General features: G+C 39.9%; 1 protein-coding gene across 2 annotated transcripts in view; it reads right to left on the reverse strand.

The window, feature by feature from the left end:
• Window positions 1-806: 806 nt before the first annotated feature.
• Window positions 807-18,282, reverse strand: part of ACBD5 (acyl-CoA binding domain containing 5) — a 34,147-nt gene continuing 16,671 nt past the window's right edge. For both annotated transcript variants that reach the window (XM_074574408.1, XM_074574407.1), the window contains 8 exons: window positions 16,853-16,990; window positions 15,908-16,108; window positions 15,075-15,181; window positions 12,776-13,052; window positions 11,651-11,850; window positions 10,019-10,069; window positions 9,616-9,725; window positions 807-2,817 (listed from right to left, as the gene is read on the reverse strand). In XM_074574408.1, the coding sequence (XP_074430509.1) occupies window positions 2,805-2,817; window positions 9,616-9,725; window positions 10,019-10,069; window positions 11,651-11,850; window positions 12,776-13,052; window positions 15,075-15,181; window positions 15,908-16,108; window positions 16,853-16,990 (1,097 nt within the window). In that variant the 3' untranslated portion in view covers window positions 807-2,804. The remainder of the gene's footprint in view (window positions 2,818-9,615; window positions 9,726-10,018; window positions 10,070-11,650; window positions 11,851-12,775; window positions 13,053-15,074; window positions 15,182-15,907; window positions 16,109-16,852; window positions 16,991-18,282) is intronic.

Genomic DNA, 18,282 nt, shown 5'->3' on the forward strand with positions numbered 1-18,282 from the left:
GCATTATGCCCTTCAGTTCATGACTTGCTAACACCTTCCTGCAATCCTTATTGCAAGCTACGTTTGTGTATTTAGTGGCAGGAGAGCAAAGACTCTTAGGTGGAGTCTGCTCCTCTGTGGTAACTAGAGAGCCAAAGACAGCAGCTCTGTCTCCACCACCACCTGCTCTACTGCGATGGGACCAGAGGAGGAGAGACAGAGGGCCCTGATGCCAGAACATCAGCACCCCCCCACTAATACCTGTCTCTGCTCTGGTTTCCCCAAGCTGAGCACCTACAAGTAGGCGGAATGTCTTCCATCTGCTATCAGCCAGAGCACGCCTATGCTTTTTTGAAGGAAGTTTGATTCACTGCAGGAAACCAGCTGGACATTTGCTTCAGAAGTGCAATTTTGAGCTGGGTCAAGATGTTTCCAGTGCTATGCAGAACTGTTCTGACTGCCAGCCCTCCTGAGGAGAGCACCAGCTAGAACAGCAGGTCCTACTTCTGAGCACCAATGAATTGCTTATGTCACTTTCTCCAAGTTAAAGCTGTGTATCTCTGTATTTGGGCAAGCTATAAAAATTAATCATTTGTCCTTACCTTTAAGATGGAATACCAGCTAACTAGAAAACTGTCTGAACTACAGTGAGTTTGAGATACCCCTAGCAGCTGAGGCCCAGTTATGAATTGCAGATAAATGTTTATAAAAGTGATGATGTTCTATATTACAACTTTAAGATTGAGACCATGTCTTCAAAATGTAGCCAGCAGCCAAAGCATCCGACATACAGCATTTACGAAACATTAAGGAAGTTCAAGATAAAATACAAAATATTAAGGGATTGATTTATTGAAACATGAATAAATAACAAGGATGGCACTTGCCTACATTTATTTCAGTAGGAAGTTAAAAGTTAAGTACCTTTAAGAATGCCTGTACCGTCTCTAAAAGTGAGACACCTACATCTAACATGGTTATGAACTGGGGAGGAGGCACTCCAGTGTGCTTCATCCTGTCAGAAGACGTCCTGCTTCAGGAGGCTTTTGTTTTTTAAAGTGACCCTCCAGCTAGAGTATCCTTCCTGTATAATCATTTCTATCCTTTTATGATAAGAAGTAAATCACTCTAGGAACTTCGAGCTACAGGTGCAATGGCTTCCGGTGACAGCAGAACTTCCCTTCCAGCATAAGCTTTGCTCAAACCTGAGTTTTCAGTACATCTCATGCCAAAACTCACCATCTGAGTGTTACAACAGTCTTCAAACAGGTTCTGAGTGTTTTTTTTAATTCAGCTTTACAATAAGAAAATCAGAAGAGGGGAAAAGTAACTTTAAAAAAAAAAACACAACTAAATACAAGATTAAAATTGCTCTGGTAAAACAAACATTAAGTTCTGTGATTACATTTTTATACAGTATAACTTGTATGAAAAATGTTTTCCAAACTATAAAAGATTTTCAGGAAGGACAAAAAATAACTTTCCTCAAGAATTATTTGTAATATGTAGTCCAGGTAGAGAATGAAAGCACATCTATAATATTGTGAAATTTGTGAAGAGGCAGACCTTAACCATGGATTATGTTATGATGTAATTTGTTATAGGAAATGAATGTCTTAATTTCCTGTCAAGTCTCATTTTAGTGCATTTCTACTTTCCAGAGATTTAGACAACTTATATATTAATTTATTTTAAAATTAAGTGTAAAGCGTGCTTTAATCAAGCAAACTTCACGAGGTTGTAACTCTGTCTGTATATTGGTTAAGAAATAGTCCATGGCAAAAAAAATCAGCACCAAAATTAGCTGAAAAGTTTTGTTTTGAAAGGAAGTAGAAGGAAAAGAGAGAAAGAAATACTAGAACTGATATTTTTCCTAATGTGAGTTGGGCAAAGTCCACAATAGATTAGGGCTAGATTAAATCTTATTTTAATTTGACATAAACTGACAACAAAAAACTTGCAGTGCACCAAGCTTTTTAAAATCTTAGAGCTACACTTACAGCGCTAGCTTTCATCTCATTTTAAAGCACCTTGTGCCTAAACTATGTATTTCAGTTAAACAAGCTGTTGTCAACAAGAATACAATTATCCAAGTTAAAAATATAAGGTGCAGCCTCTTTAGATGGATCCCTTGTACCACACACTGTTTCCAAACTTATATTTGACAGCCCGCCCCTCTGTTATTAACGGCTCTAACTTGAAGACATCTATCAATTCCCAAATCTCCTTTACAATCTTAAAGGATAAGTGAAGGATTCAACTTCATTTCTGACCAATTTACATGGAAATTTGCCCCACACCAATTTAGGAGCAAAAAGAACCAGTTGAATTCCTCAGAGGTATATTGTATTTTCCCAACAGCTTACAATGTATTGAATTCATAATTTATTAGTGCTTTCATCTGATAATGTGTAACCCTGTGGAAAAACAGGCAGGGATGTTGTGACTGTAAAATTATTTCTCCGTTAAAGTGACAGTTTTACATATTTTCACTTACTCTTTTGCTAAGATGATATTCTCTTCATCATCTGACATCAGCAAGACCAGTAATTACTGAAGGTCCATCCACTAGCACATTCCAAAATAATTAATGTTCATATGGGTTTGGGGATGGAATTGTTAAATTTATTTTATTTGTAACCTAGGAGCTGTGAATCATTCAAGTTTCAATAATGTTAGTCCTTAAGTGTTGAGCTCAAAGGTAGTACAAAATATTACGATAACAGAAGGAACGTCATCCCAGATCCTGAGATTCTATGAGAATTCAGAATTCCTTCGCTTTCCAGGGCCATCTTCTAGCAGTCCTTAAGGAAAGTCATGAATTCTCAATTCAGTTTTCTAGAAGAGGAACCAAATAAATTAGTTTAATGTACCTTCACATATGAGACGATTTTTTATTTCTCTAAATAAACAAATCAATTCAGGTTACATGTGAATGATTTCCAATCCATTAAAATACAACACTGCTTCAAGATACCTGGAAATTTGCCCTCTTAACTTACAAAACAATCTGCAAGCTTACAGAACTGGCACAACTCGCACTGAGGAGTACAAAATATCACTAAGAATTCTGAACTGCAGATGAAATTCCTCAGAACAGTCCCTGACCACGTCAGCCAGTGGTTTGCGAGCTCACAGCAGAGCTATGCTTATGAACTGGTTTTTATCTATCTGTCATCTGCTTTTAGAACTCTCAGGATTCAGGTTTTCAAGCTTTTTTCAGTGAAGGCTCCAATACGAGCACCCAGATTTTCAGCATTAAGTTCCCTATAAAGGAATGAGGGAGGTTAAGAGGCTCAGAAGACCTAAACCAGCTAGAACGCCGTACACCGAAGGGTGCTAAGAGTGAGCTGAGCTACCCCTTCCCAGGGACGTGAGCTAAACACATGGCTGTTGACTACAGAAGCCCTTCTCTCCACCAGTTCCATGGAATTTGCTCCACTGAGCAAACGCGCTCAGGAGTCATGGCTCCACAGCTTCACGATGAGAAAACTTCACACTCCTGGTTTCTGCTCCAGGACAGTTTATATATTTTAAAACCACAAGTGTATTGATATGGTCAATATATGTACCATGTACAGCTGCTGCCTAAAAGCTTACACACCTTAACAGGGCACAAACTGAAACTGGCAGTGGGACAACAGAGGACTCTTGTTTTGCAATTCCATTCTCTCTCTGAGTGTACTTCATCAAGTTCCTACTCATTGCTAAAGGAGATGGAACTCCAGATGGAAAGGTGATGCAGAAGCAGATAGTCCTTAAATTCTGGCTATGGGTAGATTTCTTCAGAAACGAAGAGGAAAGCTGAAGAACACAGAAATTTCCTTAGTTGTTCCTGTTCTCATCTCACCTTAATACAATCCATGAATGAGTAAACAAAACAAGGACTACCGGGGGCTATGCTGTCTCTGTGTCTCAAAGATACTGGCATTACGGTTAGTAGACAAATCCTGGTGTCCAGAACTGAAAAAGAATGTTAATAAACTGTGGAGGATTTGGGAAAGAGCCACCAGAACCATCCCAAGATTGGAAAGCAACTTTAAAAAGAGATTCCAGTTGCTCCATCTGCTTTATTTAAGCAAAAGATTAAGAATTGACCTGGTGATGGCAATGAAGTACCCATGGAAAACATATCACAGGTTCTTTGTCAAGTAGATAAAGACCTAGGAAAATCCAATGGATGAAAGGTGAAGACAGACCAATCCAAACTAAAAATAATGTACCATTTGTTTACTCATTTGAAGCTCTGAATCATTTGAACAATATATTAGAAAAATTGCTGGAAAGGATGCTTTTCTAAAAACTGATTTCTGACTGAACCTGTGAATCGATCAAGGGTGCTACAGACGTCACAGATGATCAAAAAAGGTTTATAAGGACAGCATACTGTTCAGAGAGAGAGAGACCATGGACATTTGAGAGCTATTCGCTAAAGAATACTGAAGTTCATAGGAGCTTCACATAAGATACTAAAAAAATTGTATTGATTTTAAAAAACTTTGTCCTTGCTGATGAAATGAAAATCTCCATTTACTAGTGCAGAAAATGTGTGTAACTGCCTAAAAGCCTTAGTAGTGAAATCTCGGGTTTCATCAGAGTGTGCAAGTAACACCAGTGCTGCTAATGACAGCTCTAAGACGGGCAACTCCCCAGCAGGCCTTTGTGGCCACCGCATTGTTTACAACGCCATGGGCTGGGCCCGGAGGGTGGTGATCAGTGACAGAAGTCTTAATTGGAGGCCGGTAGTTAGCGGTGTATGCCAGGGGTCAGTACTGGGTCCAGTCCTGCTTAACATCTTTATTCATCACCTAGATGATGGGGCAGAGCGCAGCCTCAGCAAGTTTGCAGATTACACAAATATAGGCCAGAGGGTTGTGCTGCCATCCAGAGGGATCTCAACAGGATGGAAAAATGGGCTGACAGGAATCTCACACAACAAGGGGAAGTGCCAAGTCCAGCACCTGGGGAGGAACAATCCCAGACACCAGTACACACTGGGGCCTGCCCAGCTGCGAAGTAGAAAAGGACCTGGGGGTCCTGGTAGACACCAAGTTGAACATGAGCCAGCGCCGCGGCCTTGCAGCAAAGAAGGCCAATGGTGTTGTGGGCTGCGTTATCCCTCCCAGCAGGTCAAGGGAGGTGATGCTTCACCTCTACTCCGCACTGGAGGGGCCACAGCTGGAGTGCTGTGTCCAGGTCTGGGTAAAAGAGAGTCATGGACATACTGGAGACAGTCCAACAAAGGGCCACGAAGATGGTTAAGGGACTGGATCATCTGTCCTATGAGGAGAGATGAACACTGGAACAGGTTGCCCAGAGAGGTTGTGGAGTCTCCCTCTTTGGCGATATTCAAAAGTCGTCTGGATACAGTCATGGGCAACCAGCTCTAGGTATCCCTGCTTGAGCTGGCAGCTTGGACCACATGACCTCCAGAGCTGCCTTCCAACCTCAGCCATTCTGTGTTTCTGTGCTTTACCGTATGAGAGAAAACTATACCATGAAAACTGTCCAACATTAAAAAGCTAGAGCAATTAAAGCTAATTCTAGTAAGATCTACACACATGCAGACTCTCTGCAGACTGACAGAGAGGAAAAAGCTTAAAAGGTAAGCGCATACTAAGCTAACAAAGTCAGGTGTGAGGCTGAGTTAAGTAGGTATCAACTAGAGAACATTCACTTGATCTTCTGATGCTTAGAGAACTGAGAAAAGGTAAGATGAGAGTACAACTGTCCTTTAGCTGAAGGAAGTCAAAGTAGACATTACAAAAATATCATAGAATCATTTAGGTTGAAAAAGACCCTTGGGATCATCGAGCCCAACCATCAACCCCACTCTACAAAGTTCTCCCCTACACCATGTCCCCTAACACCACATCTAAACGACTCTTAAACACATTCAGGGATGGTGACTCCACCACCTCCCTGGGCAGCCTATTCCAGTGTCTGACCACTCTTTCTGTGAAGAATTTTTTCCTAATGTCCAGCCTAAGCCTACCCTGTTGCAGCTTAAAGCCATTCCCTCTTGTTCTATCGCTAATTACCTGTGAGAAGAGACCAGAACCAACCTCTCTACAATGTCCTTTCAAGTAGTTGCAGAGAGTGATGAGGTCTCCCCTCAGCCTCCTCTTCCTCAAACTAAACGGTCCCAGCTCCTTCAATCGCTCCTCATAAGATTTATTCTGCAGGCCCTTCACCAGCTTCGTTGCCCTCCTCTGTACTCGCTCCAGCACCTCAATATCTCTCTTGTATTGAGGTGCCCAGAACTGGACACAATACTCAAGGTGCGGCCTCACCAGTGTTGGGTACAGGAGGACAATCACCTCCCTGCTTCTGCTGTTCACACTATTTCTAATACAAGCCAGGATGCCATTGGCTTTCTTGGCCACCTGGGCACACTGCTCGCTCATATTCAGCCGCTTGTCAATTAGAACCCCCAGGTCCTTTTCTGCCAGGCAGCTCTCCAGCCACACTTCCCCAAGCCTGTAGCGATGCATGGGGTTGTTGTGGCCCAAGTGCAGGACCCAGCATTTGGCCTTGTTGAAGCTCATTCCATTAGCGTTGGCCCATCAGTCCAATCTATCCAAGTCTCTCTGTAGAGCCTCCCTATCTTCATGCAGATCAACACTCCTGCTAAACTTCGTGGCATCTGCAAACTTACTGATGATACTCTCCATGTCCTTATCAAGATCGTCAATGAAGACGTTAAACAGAAGTGGTCCCAACACTGAGCCCTGAGGAACACCACTTGTGACCGGCCGCCAGCTGGATTTAACTCCATTGACCACCACTCTTTGGGACTGCCCATGCGGCCAGTGCTTGATCCAGCAGATCCAGCCATGAGCTGTCATTTTTTTCCATGAGAATTCTATGGGGAACAGTGTCAAATGCTTTTCGAAAGTCTAGGTATGCAACGTCCACAGCCTTTCCCTTGCCCAATAATCGAGTCATCTTGTCATAGAAGGAGATCAGGTTCATCAGGCAGGACCTGCCTTTCATAAACCCCTGCTGACTGGGCCTGATCCCCTGGTTGTCCATTATATGGCTCGTAATGGCACTCAAGATGATCTGCTCCATGACCTTCCCTGGTACCGAGGTCAGACTGACAGGTCTATAGTTTCCCAGATCCTCCTTTCTGCCTTTCTTGTAGATGGGTGCTACTTTTGCTACCCTCCAGTCCATTGGGACCTCCCCAGTTAGCCATGACTTCAGGTAAATAGTGGAAAGTGGCTTGGCGAGCACGTCTGCCAACTCTTTCAGCACTCCTGAATGTAACCCATCTGGTCCCATAGACTTGTGCACATCCAAGCGGTGTAGCAGGTCACTGATCACTTCCTCTTTAATTGTGATGACCTCGTCCAGCTTCCCCTCCCTGTCTCCTAGCTCACGTTCCACTAGCTCTCCTAGCTCCTAGTTCCACTGCTAAAGACCGAGGCAAAGTAGGCATTGAGCACCTCAGCCTTTTCCTCATCCTTTGTGACTATGTTTCCCTCTGCATCCAATAAGGGAGGGAGATTTTCCCTAATCCTCCTTTTGTTGTTAATGAATTTATAGAAACATTTTTTGTTATCCTTAACGGCTGTAGCTAGGTTAAGCTCTAGCTGTGCTTTGGCTCTCCTAATTTTCTCCCTGCATAGCTTCACTACATCTTTAGAGTCTTCATGAGAGACCTGCCCCCTCTTCCAAAGGTCATAGACTCTCCTTTCGTTCTTGAGTTCCAGCCAAAGGTCCCTATTTAGCCATGCCGGTCTCCTACCCCGTCTCCTTGTTTTTCAGCACACAGGGACAGCCTGCTCCTGTGCCTTTAAGACTTCTCTCTTGAAGTATGTCCAGCCTTCCTGGGCTCCGATATCCTTCAGGGCAGCCTCCCAAGGCATTTTGTCCAGCAGTCTTCTGAACAGGTCAAAGTTTGCCCTCTGGAAGTCTAAGGTGGCAGTTTTACTAACCCCTCTCCTTGTTTCTCCAAGAATCAAAAACTCAGTCATCTCACGATCACTGTGGCCTAGACAGCCACCAACCTTTACTTCCCCGACAAGTTCTTCCCTGTTCACAAGAAGCAGGTCCAGGAGGGCACCTTCCCTCGTCTTCTCACTTATCAGCTGTGTGAGGAAGTTATCCTCCACACATTCCAGGAACGTCCTGGATTGTTCCCTCTCTGCTGTGTTGTATTCCCAGCAGATATCCAGGAGGTTAAAGTCCCCCACAAGAACAACGACAAGTGACTGCGAGATTTCCCCCAGCTGCTTATAGAAAGCTTCATCCACCTCACCGCTTTGGTTGGGAGGTCTATAGCAGACTCCCACAACGATATCAGCTTTATTGGCCCTTAACCTAATCCAAACGCTCTCAACCCCATCATCACTATACTTGATTTCCGAGCTCTCATAGCATTCTCTAATATACAGGGCCACTCCACCACCTCTCCTTTCCTGTCTATCCCTCCTCAAGAGCTTGTAGCCATCGATTGTGGCATTCCGGTCGTGTGAGACATCCCACCACGTTTCTGTGATAGCCACTATGTCATTGTTTTCCTGGTGCATCATGGCTTCAAGCTCCCCCTGTTTGTTGCTCATACTGCATGCATTGGTATAGACGCACTTCAGATGAGCTAATAATTCCAACACCTTTTTGTGAGTATGGGCCCCATTTCCTACCAGACCCTTCTCAGGTGCTTCCATGATTTCTAAACGTCTATCCCTTCTCTCAAATGAAATGGCAGAGCGAGAGTCCTCACTAGTCCACCATCCTTCAAGCCCTGGCATACTTCCCTTGGGTTTACTCTTGACAGGCCCAGTTATCTCCCCTTCCCCCCTCATATCTAGTTTAGATATCATAGTAAGGTGCTAGTAAGTAATAATAAAAAATAAGTAAATAATAATAAAAAAATAAGAAATAGGTGACAGATGGGACTCTGCAAAGGATTTGATAGGAAAAAATTTTCTCAAGGCACGAGGGGACTAGGGAGTCTAGAAGCTCAAGAGGATATTGAGAGCAAGAGGGTCAAAGAATGCTGCGGAGACACTTCCAAGCTATCCAGCCTCACCCACGTGTGTACACTCACTGAAATGATTTATCCTGCATCACATTTCATGGATTTAACCTAAATTGCCACATATACAGCATACCGCATATAAAGTCAAATTAACCAATACTTTCTTACACTGAGAAACTTTCAAGGCAAAGAAAACTATGCGTGTCTCTTCCTAGAATTCCCAGCTAAGGGAAGGGCAGCACTCCTACTAGCTTCCAGAATTTCTTGTTGCGCATTTGGCTTGAGTTCTTGGGACTAAAACACGCACCTTCCTGCCATAACCATACCAAGGACTCTATGTATAATCTGATTTAGCCCGGTATCTTCAGAGCTGTGAGTCACTGATACATGCAATGGAACATTAAGCAAGACATCTTGAAACAAAGATCTCAAGGAAACAGGATTTATCAAAGCAATTATTATGAAGTTCCCTGATACTGACCTGATGTTTCAGACACACTGTTAAAGCCTTATCAAGAGCGTACCCTTGCGTTCTTCTTATGCATGAAGGCAGTATTTTATATCCTGTCTAAATAACACGATATACTACGTATTGGTTTAAACAGATGAAATGCAGTATATATGCCCTATTGAATGCACGTCTTTACCTTCGCTTTCTTTGAAGATACACATGTACCAACCACTGGGCAATAAATGGCCAAACAATAGCAAAAGCTAAAACACCAGGAGAAATTTCAAAGGGCCACCATGATGGTTTCTAAGGAAAACAGAAAAAACACATAGTCAGCAATCTGTGTGCACTTATTGAATACCACATGTATACTTCTCAATCATTTCAAATGCCACAGTATCAAAATAGAATATACGAGTAAGACCAGAAAAAAAGATTAATCTATCAAATAACTTCTTCAGACAGAGATTTTTTTTATCTCCCAGTCAAGTGAGGGATGATACGAAAAGAACATACTAAGAGCTAGATATAAAATATTCATCTCATCTTTTTTCACCATTCACACTGCTTTTTACAAATAGAAAAGAAACATATTTTACCTTGTCAGAGGAGGCAGGTTGATAATTTGACTGTAGTGTTGCAGATTTTGCCTTTAAATACAAACAAAAGCTGGTGAGTATAAAAAAAGGAAACTGCAATTAAAATTTTTCCGCTTCACAAAATAAGAATATGAAGTTTCTCATCTTGTGAAGGCTTTGCAATCTGTATATATGAAATTTAAGGAACAGAATCACCCCCGTGCAACCCCCTTTCACCACTTAGTTTCCAATTTACCTCTCATGTTTCCATTGCTCTTCATAGCATTTTTATCACATCTCCGTGTATTAAAAAAATGAATCAGTGTCACTTACTGGACCTGTTTACAAGGCCCCCTCTGCCCAACTTGTCATCAGAACTTCCTCAACTCTGGTCAAGCCCTAGCAGTTGTAACCCAGAGTAGAAATCCCAGCAGATTAATTTGCATGATTACATGTTTTGACACTAGTCTATACAAAGGCAAAAAGCACTGTTTTAGTCTGCCCTGAGCCATAGCTACAGGCATGTCTAACAGCATAAAGGAAAGAATATTCTGTTCCAAATCTTCCAGGCTATCCAGAACATAAGAAGTACCAGAAACTTTTCAAGACTATTCCCATACACTGTTGTGGTGCTTCCACAAAAACAAAGCAGTCGGTTTTCTAGGTCTTTCTTAATTTATGTAAGTGTGAAACAGAAGCTTCTGTTTCTCTTCAGGTAAGGGTAGCAAGCACAGCATGAACTGCTGGGGAAGAATCTTTTACTATTTCTTCATCTATTGCTCAGGCAAAAAAAGAAAATCAATCTGTACCCACACATCAGATTCTTGAGCAGCTGTGACGGAGCGAAATCATAGTTTTAATAAATCCTTTTGCCTGTCTGCCTTAGATTTGGAGTACGTGCATCCCATAGGATACTACTTGTACAGTTCTCTCATTGTCAGGTAGACCAAAATACATAAGCAACTCAAACAAAACCAAACATTTTTAGCTTGCTGGTTCAACTATATTCACAGCATATTCTATTCTCCCGAATATACGATATTTCCATTGAAACAGAAGGAAAAAGAAGCACTACATCAATAAATATCTACACTTTCTTAAGACTTCTTTTGCCTATCTTGTATACATGATGTGAAAATCCAAGAAAGCTGGATTACTTTGTGGGGAAAGAATGCTATGAAGAATCAGTCTTCTGCTAACTGAAAAATGGAATCAGAAGTTCTGCCTGCAAACATTTACCGATCTGGAAGACTGAGATAATTCCTTACTTCCTTTGCAAATCCTTTGAGATCTACTGATGAAGAAATTATGTGTGATCGTGTATTACTAAAATTAACTATGGAATCTCCATATAGCAACTGTGTAATATGTATCAATAATGATGGCTAAGATCAGTCTGATCACAAATCAGTAAAATAACACATGGTTAATTTTTAGGTCAAAATGCACATTTTTCTCACATGTACAAGAGTCCTGAATTGTGTTTCTGAGAGTAGGTACCAATAAGAAATTTTAAGTTGGAATAAACTACAGAATATAAATGAAATGCCTTTACAGTTTAAGAAAATATTGTCTGATTTTTTAATCTGAAAAAACATATAAATATCCAAGGAGATTTTAAAAAGGTAATCAGATAAGTTCAATGAATAATACCTGTGATGCTGTAACTGCCTCCAGCATATGCAACCTCTGAAGGACATTCTGCATGTCTTCTTGCAACCGCATCAGCACTACTGCAATCTGTTCGTTGAGGCTACCCCTGGGTCCTCTGTCTGATCCCCAGCGCTCTCCGTCCCCTCCACTACCCATCTGTCCGCCTTGGGAACCGTCTCCTAGAGGCTGAAGTCTATGCCCTATGTTGAGGGAGAAGAAATAGATACATAAAACACTGAATGGGCTACCAACTCTATTGAAAATGATTGATTTCAACTGTTCGATTCTCTCCCTCCCAAAGTGAGTGTAGTACTCCAGACCATAGGCTATATTCAGACAGTTTGAAAGCACTGGGAGGTTGCTGCAACATCTGATCACATATAGATGCCATACAAAAAGGCACGCTATATATAAATAAGATACTTTCTGACTTTTTTTTTTTTAGTACAAGAAAAATAAGCTTTATCCTTTACCTTACAGACCATACCACTGGAATATAGTGCTGCTCCTAGGTGACAATATTAGAAGTATTAAGGAATTAAAAAGAGCAGAGGTCCAACATAAATTGAACATCTGGACTAACGTGATTAAGAATCATTAAGTTTTAAGAATCATAATAGATAGCATCGGAATCACTCAAAGGTGTGGCTAACACTCCAATTATATAGAAAACAACACGTCACTGATACCTTTCCAAGATGTTCCATGGTTTCAAATAGGACACCACAGAGGTATAAATGCACATGCATTTAAAAATAAATATGTAACTTGTAAGGAAACTCTTCTCATGCATAGACAGGTTTTGAAGATTACATTTCTAAAAAGACAGGTGCCATAAACAGCAACTGGATTTTAAGGTAAGCCAAAACAGAAGAAGCCAATATGCTTATACAAGACCTCTGTAGCGCAAGAAAATAATTTTGTAATACTTACTACGAATGAAATAAATACTCTGAAGACAAAACTGATTGCTACCCACTGTAATTAGGATTTTGTTATTTATTTTTATTGTGAAGGACAGAAGCACTATAAGGCATGACTATCTTACTGAACAATATTGACAAGCGTACCAGTGACTTATGTCAGTCAGGAGAGTGGGGAAAACAAAAGCAGCATGCACAGTACCTCTCCCTCTTCTGACATTGTAGAAATCCGCCTTTTCTCCACCTTTCTTCTCTTTGTGAGGGCCCCCATTACTGGCCTTGCCATCCTCTCCTCCACACTTGACTTCGCCTTGTTCTAGAGCTGCTCCCTCTACAGTATTTCCAGACTGGACATTCCTATAAGTCATGCAAGTGTTCCTTGGAAAATCCGTATTTTCTAACAGAAGACTGTGATCTACATCCAAGAAATGGGATGAATGCTTTAAAGATCCTTTAGCTGATGTGATGATCTCCAAGGGCTACAAATTAACATTAGCAAGTAATTAAATTCTGTAAAATGTGACAGTTAACTAATAAAAAGGAAGAAGCATCATCTCTACTTTCACTTTAAGAAAATGGTTCACCCAGAATTAAGACTTTTCTTTTAACAGGAGAAGCTGTTTTCCTGTAGGCTGTGCTTACTATTGTCTTAATGTCCTTTTCAGATTGAAAAGGCATTTGAGGCAAATATTCTCAAAACAGCTATACCACTTGGAATTACTTTAGACATTTCCAACATACAGTAATACTCAGAACATTAAGATCTGAAAACATTCAGTTTTCCCTTGTAAAATTGGCTTTGCTTCCTAGTGGTATCCTAACTGTGGTATCATCACAGTGAAGTGGTATCCTAACTTGGATTCGTGCGCCACACTGTCAAGTCACGTGCTGGTAGCAACCATGAGTAGGCAGTGTTTACACTCGTGGCAAAGAGGTCACGTTGTTTATTATCAACCTGTTCAAAACAGCTTGGCTGCACCCCGTACCTCTCATCAAATGAAAGAAGGGCACAGTATTCTATCAACTTCTCACTCAAAATTGGTGGTACTGTAGCAAGATGTTAAAAATGGATGAAACACGTGTTGATCAGGTCACAATTACATGTTCTGCAAGAGGATTGTCTTAAGGTGGTTCAAGCAACCCTTTTTTCAGTGTAAGGACAAGCACTTGGACTAGTTTATGCTGAAGCAGACTGGGGACCTCACCTAGCTGAAAAATAACTCCATGAAAAAGCCAAAATAACCAAAAGAAGGGGCAAAGAAATGGAAACTGCTGCCAAATACTGTCAAATAGCAGTTCATAAACCTGTATCATCAGAACTGAAGACAGAGTGTTTGCTATATCTTTTCCAATAAAAAGCTGTATTTAATTCTGTAAATGAACCGCTTCCAGTTTGAACTGATCCATCCGTAGTTCTACTTGTGTATTCATTTACATATACCTGAACATTTGTTATTTTCTTAAAAACTAGAACTTTTCTCGTGCAGGTTGTGAAATTCTGACAAATTATCCACCCACTTCAATTAAAGAACCTCAAACAAGCTCGAACGATACACAAGATGATTGGGATAAATCATGATGATTGGGACCTAGATAAAAGAGCTTCAGCATGTCTACTAAATCACCTTTCTCAACATGCTTCATTACTGGGTAAAATTTTTATTTGCCAAAAGGAATTCTCTAGGTCCTCAAGAAACAGCTGTACAAGAGAATGATGCAATATTAGAGTGCTTACTAATCTTTCTGATCCCATGCATCATTCATATATTCCTCCCCAGAACCAGGAAACCACGTGTTTGAGTACAATCTACAAAGTCCACACCTAAATGGATCTCTGAAGGAGGTCCAAGCCAGTAAGTCAACTAAGATTACAGTTAATACAATGAGCAGGAACACAAATTCAGTCAAAACTAAGCCAGCACAGTTGGTGCCCACCTTTCATATGAAAGTCAGAGATGTACATTACGGCTGAAGAGGCTAAAAGAGAATCCAGAAATCATTGTGGTCTCACACTTCTTTAGACCTTAGGCCACTTTCAGGCACTGGCCTACAGGCCACCTGCTAAGGCTTACTCTTTATTTATTCTAAGAAACAAATGCAGGATTCATCACTCCAGAAAAAGATCACACAAAAACCTCCTTGTCACAATGACATCCTCTGCTTCTTAGAGATAGCTGGATTCTGGTCTCTACATATGTTATGAGATCCTAAATTCATTTGTGGACACAGCCCTTAGTTTCTTTGTACTGTTGTTTTTGTTGTACTGTTGTTTTCAATACCTTCCCCTCACATAAATTCTCCAGGGGCTTTTAGATCAGTAGTAACCAAGTTGTAAAAGATTGACAACAAAAAGAACAAAAAACCGATAGTCCAAACAGGAGAAAGGTATGCATGAGTTACTTCATTCACCTCTGCATGTCCAGGTTCACCTGACAGATAGGAACTTATTTAAAAATAAGCATACCAGTTTCAAAATACACCTAGGAATACTAAGCCTCTACCTCTTCTAGTCCAAGTTGCTCCATAGAGTCACAATAAACTTCACTGTCTGAATCACTGGTTAAGTGCTGAGTTGCTGAGAACTCTTCAGTATTCTCTTCATTTACACCTGTATGGAAAGGAGATACACACACATGTTTTGTAAACATGAGCCAATCCTGGCAAAGAGTAAAGCAATGAGTTAAAATGTCTAGGTGAGCTTCAACTCATGCCCCTTTTATCTACAACTGTCATCTTAAACTTAGATTCTAAATAAAGAGGTTACATTAATATAGGAATTATATAAAACTTTTACCAAGGCACAACTATACATCATATTGGCATTTCTGCATTATAAGTTGATAATTTTAATTTTACCTGGTTCATTTCACTCTCCTATCTAAGCTCATTATAAAGCAGTCTTGCCTAAAGTTATGTTAGTTTTAAAATGATATATTTAGACATCAGTTTCAACAAACTGGCATTTATAGTATGTTCAGCCTTTGAGAATGACAAATAAAATATTAGTGATTTTCATTTCACTACGAATTAGCTTTCAAAGGCAAACAGTATTTGCATAGATAGTATAATGATTTTAAAAGAAAACAATTATATTTCTGTGGTTTTGGGCCTCTCTGACTCTGAATTCATCTCTCTTTCTGGAGGAGATCCTAAAAGAAAGCCTTATTTTAAACTGGTATTAAATTTGATTTTTTTTTAGTATTCCTTCTTCAGGTTTCTGTAACTGAAAGACACCATTGCTAGTCTCTGAATCCCAGGATTAAGCTTTCAAGAAAAGAAATATTTTCCATGAAAAACATGTGCAAATGAAAACATGGTCTTGCAAGGACAATACCTTGGTGAGCATCATTATTAGCTATTTCTATGCTTGGCTCTGTTTTCTTTATTTCTTCCTCTGGGTTCAAGCCATTCAGGGCAGATTTGGTCTGGATGCCATTCTGCATATCTGGGATAAAGCTCTCCGTGTAACTGCCATTAGTAACAATACTTTCCAAATCCTTAGCAGCTGCTGATTCTGGTTTCACATTCTTATAGTCTGTAAAAGAACAAGAAAACTTTGCAAATAGAAAACTAAGCACCTAATAGCTCAAAACATATTTCTTCAAGTAGTTAACTTTCTAATAGACTATATGCATAATGTAGCTGCAGAACAAAATATATAAATGCTCCTAGATTCACATTCGCAGGGATTGTTCTGTTCTTGTAAAAATTGTAAATATAAAATGTAATTTGCATAAAGAGCAGATGATATTTAAAACATAAGAAAGCAAATCCAATGTAGGTCTCTCTGATAAGTTAAATAATTATCCTAATGTCCTTAGAGGAAAAAACCTGTATAAAATTCTAAATATGTAATTTCATTTGGTTTTCACTTGATGCTGGTATTTCTCAAAACTCTTTATAGACCCCCTAAATGAATCTCACTGAAAGTTCTGTTTAATTTTCTCTGAAGAGAAAAAAGTAATTTTCAATTCTACTGTTACATGTAGCCATTCACAGCTTTTACAAACAGCACTGGCAACAAAAAAACCAAAACAATACAGGGTACAGAACTTTCTAGCTAAGTCAAAAATTATATGGCATAGCTCACAAATTTGTACTAGTTCTAAGTCTTGTAAACCAGGTTGAGAAACTGCTGTTTTTAACACACTCATTCACATGTAGTTGCATCTAATTTTCCTGAAGAAGTACGGCATTCACAATCCTTTGGGATTTTCTGGCATTTAGGTGGTTAAGAATAACTTTGGAAGAGACAATTGTCCAAGCGCAGAAAACATACCCTTTCCATTTAGCTGCAGTTCTTTTTCCTCCTCTTCATGAAGCCCTTCTTCTTCCGATTCTGCTCCACTATCACTACTTTCAGCTTTTCCATTCACAGCCTTTATATTTGGAGTGGAATTCATGACATTACTAAGGTCTAAGAAAAAATCCAAAAAGGAAAAAAAGATGTATTTTAAAAGAAACAAACATACAACCCCCCCCCCCCAACTCTTAGGCATAGTTGTTCTAGGAAAGTATTTCCATATTAGATGTACCAAATAATGCCAGCTTTCTTTCTCTAAGCTCTTCCTTAATTGGTTTAATGCTTCTCTCTTGTGGCTCACCACAGAGTGCCTGGCTACTGGTGAAGAGATTCTCAATGATTCCGAGAAAGCCTACTGGAAAGCCACAGCAGGCCACTTTCACCACCGAGTGTCAGACCAAGGCTATTACCCATATTTATGTTATAGCTTCAGTAACTTTTTATCTTGGACTGATGTGGACATGTTCTTTTAAACCCAGAAGCCAGCATTTTTATAGACGTTCCATTTTGGGCTGAAATGCTTCAAAACTGCTCTCCATTCAAAGTCAAATTTTGAAACATTCTATTCAATTATGTGAGGAACAGGATTCTGAAGAAGATAAATACAATATACCACGTATCTTCTGCTGCAGCAATTTAAGCAGATGCAAAATGTGGTAAGAAGACTCAAGTTTACATAGATCTTTATCTAGCAAAGGGAATACGGACATAAATTCTCTGATTTCAGTGAAAAGAATGATAAAATAAATACACCAAGCATTTCTTTGCATGTCTAATTATATAAATATTTTAAAAAAAAATCTTGAAATAGTCAAAGTAACTGCTAAATCCTTGTTTTCCACATCTTTGATCACTCCAAGGATCACAAACAATTTACTCTGACTGTACAAAAAATTACAAGACAGAGATTCTTAAAAAAATATTGAGGATTTAAGGGACAATTCTACCACGTCCTGTAAAAAATATATGATTAAATACATCCTGATGATCATTTAAGCCTACTATGTTAGGACAGAGTGATTAAGGTACAAAGAGGGGACAGTTTCTGAGAGACACCAGCACAGTTTACATATTGACTCCAAGGCTGCATTCTGACTGTTTTAATTGTCACCACAGCATTCCATTTGCATAATTTCTACGTTCCCTTGTCAGAATCTTGAAAGATTAATTCTTACATTTAGGCTTAACATTAAACAGCAAAATAATATCCAATTATACTGGAGTTGACAAACCAGCTCCGCTACTTTCTTTCCTGCATGGTAATTTAGAGCTAAGGGCTTTCTGCTTTAATCTTGCAATGAAGAGCCTTCCCACATTCCTCTAGTTTCAAAGCTTATCCATAGTGCTTTTTTAGGAAAAAAAAAGGCAAAATAACTTAACTTATCATATAGAAATATTGAATATGT

This window comes from Larus michahellis, chromosome 2 (assembly GCF_964199755.1).
Source record: "Larus michahellis chromosome 2, bLarMic1.1, whole genome shotgun sequence".
In the NCBI taxonomy this organism is placed as follows: Eukaryota; Metazoa; Chordata; class Aves; order Charadriiformes; family Laridae; genus Larus; species Larus michahellis.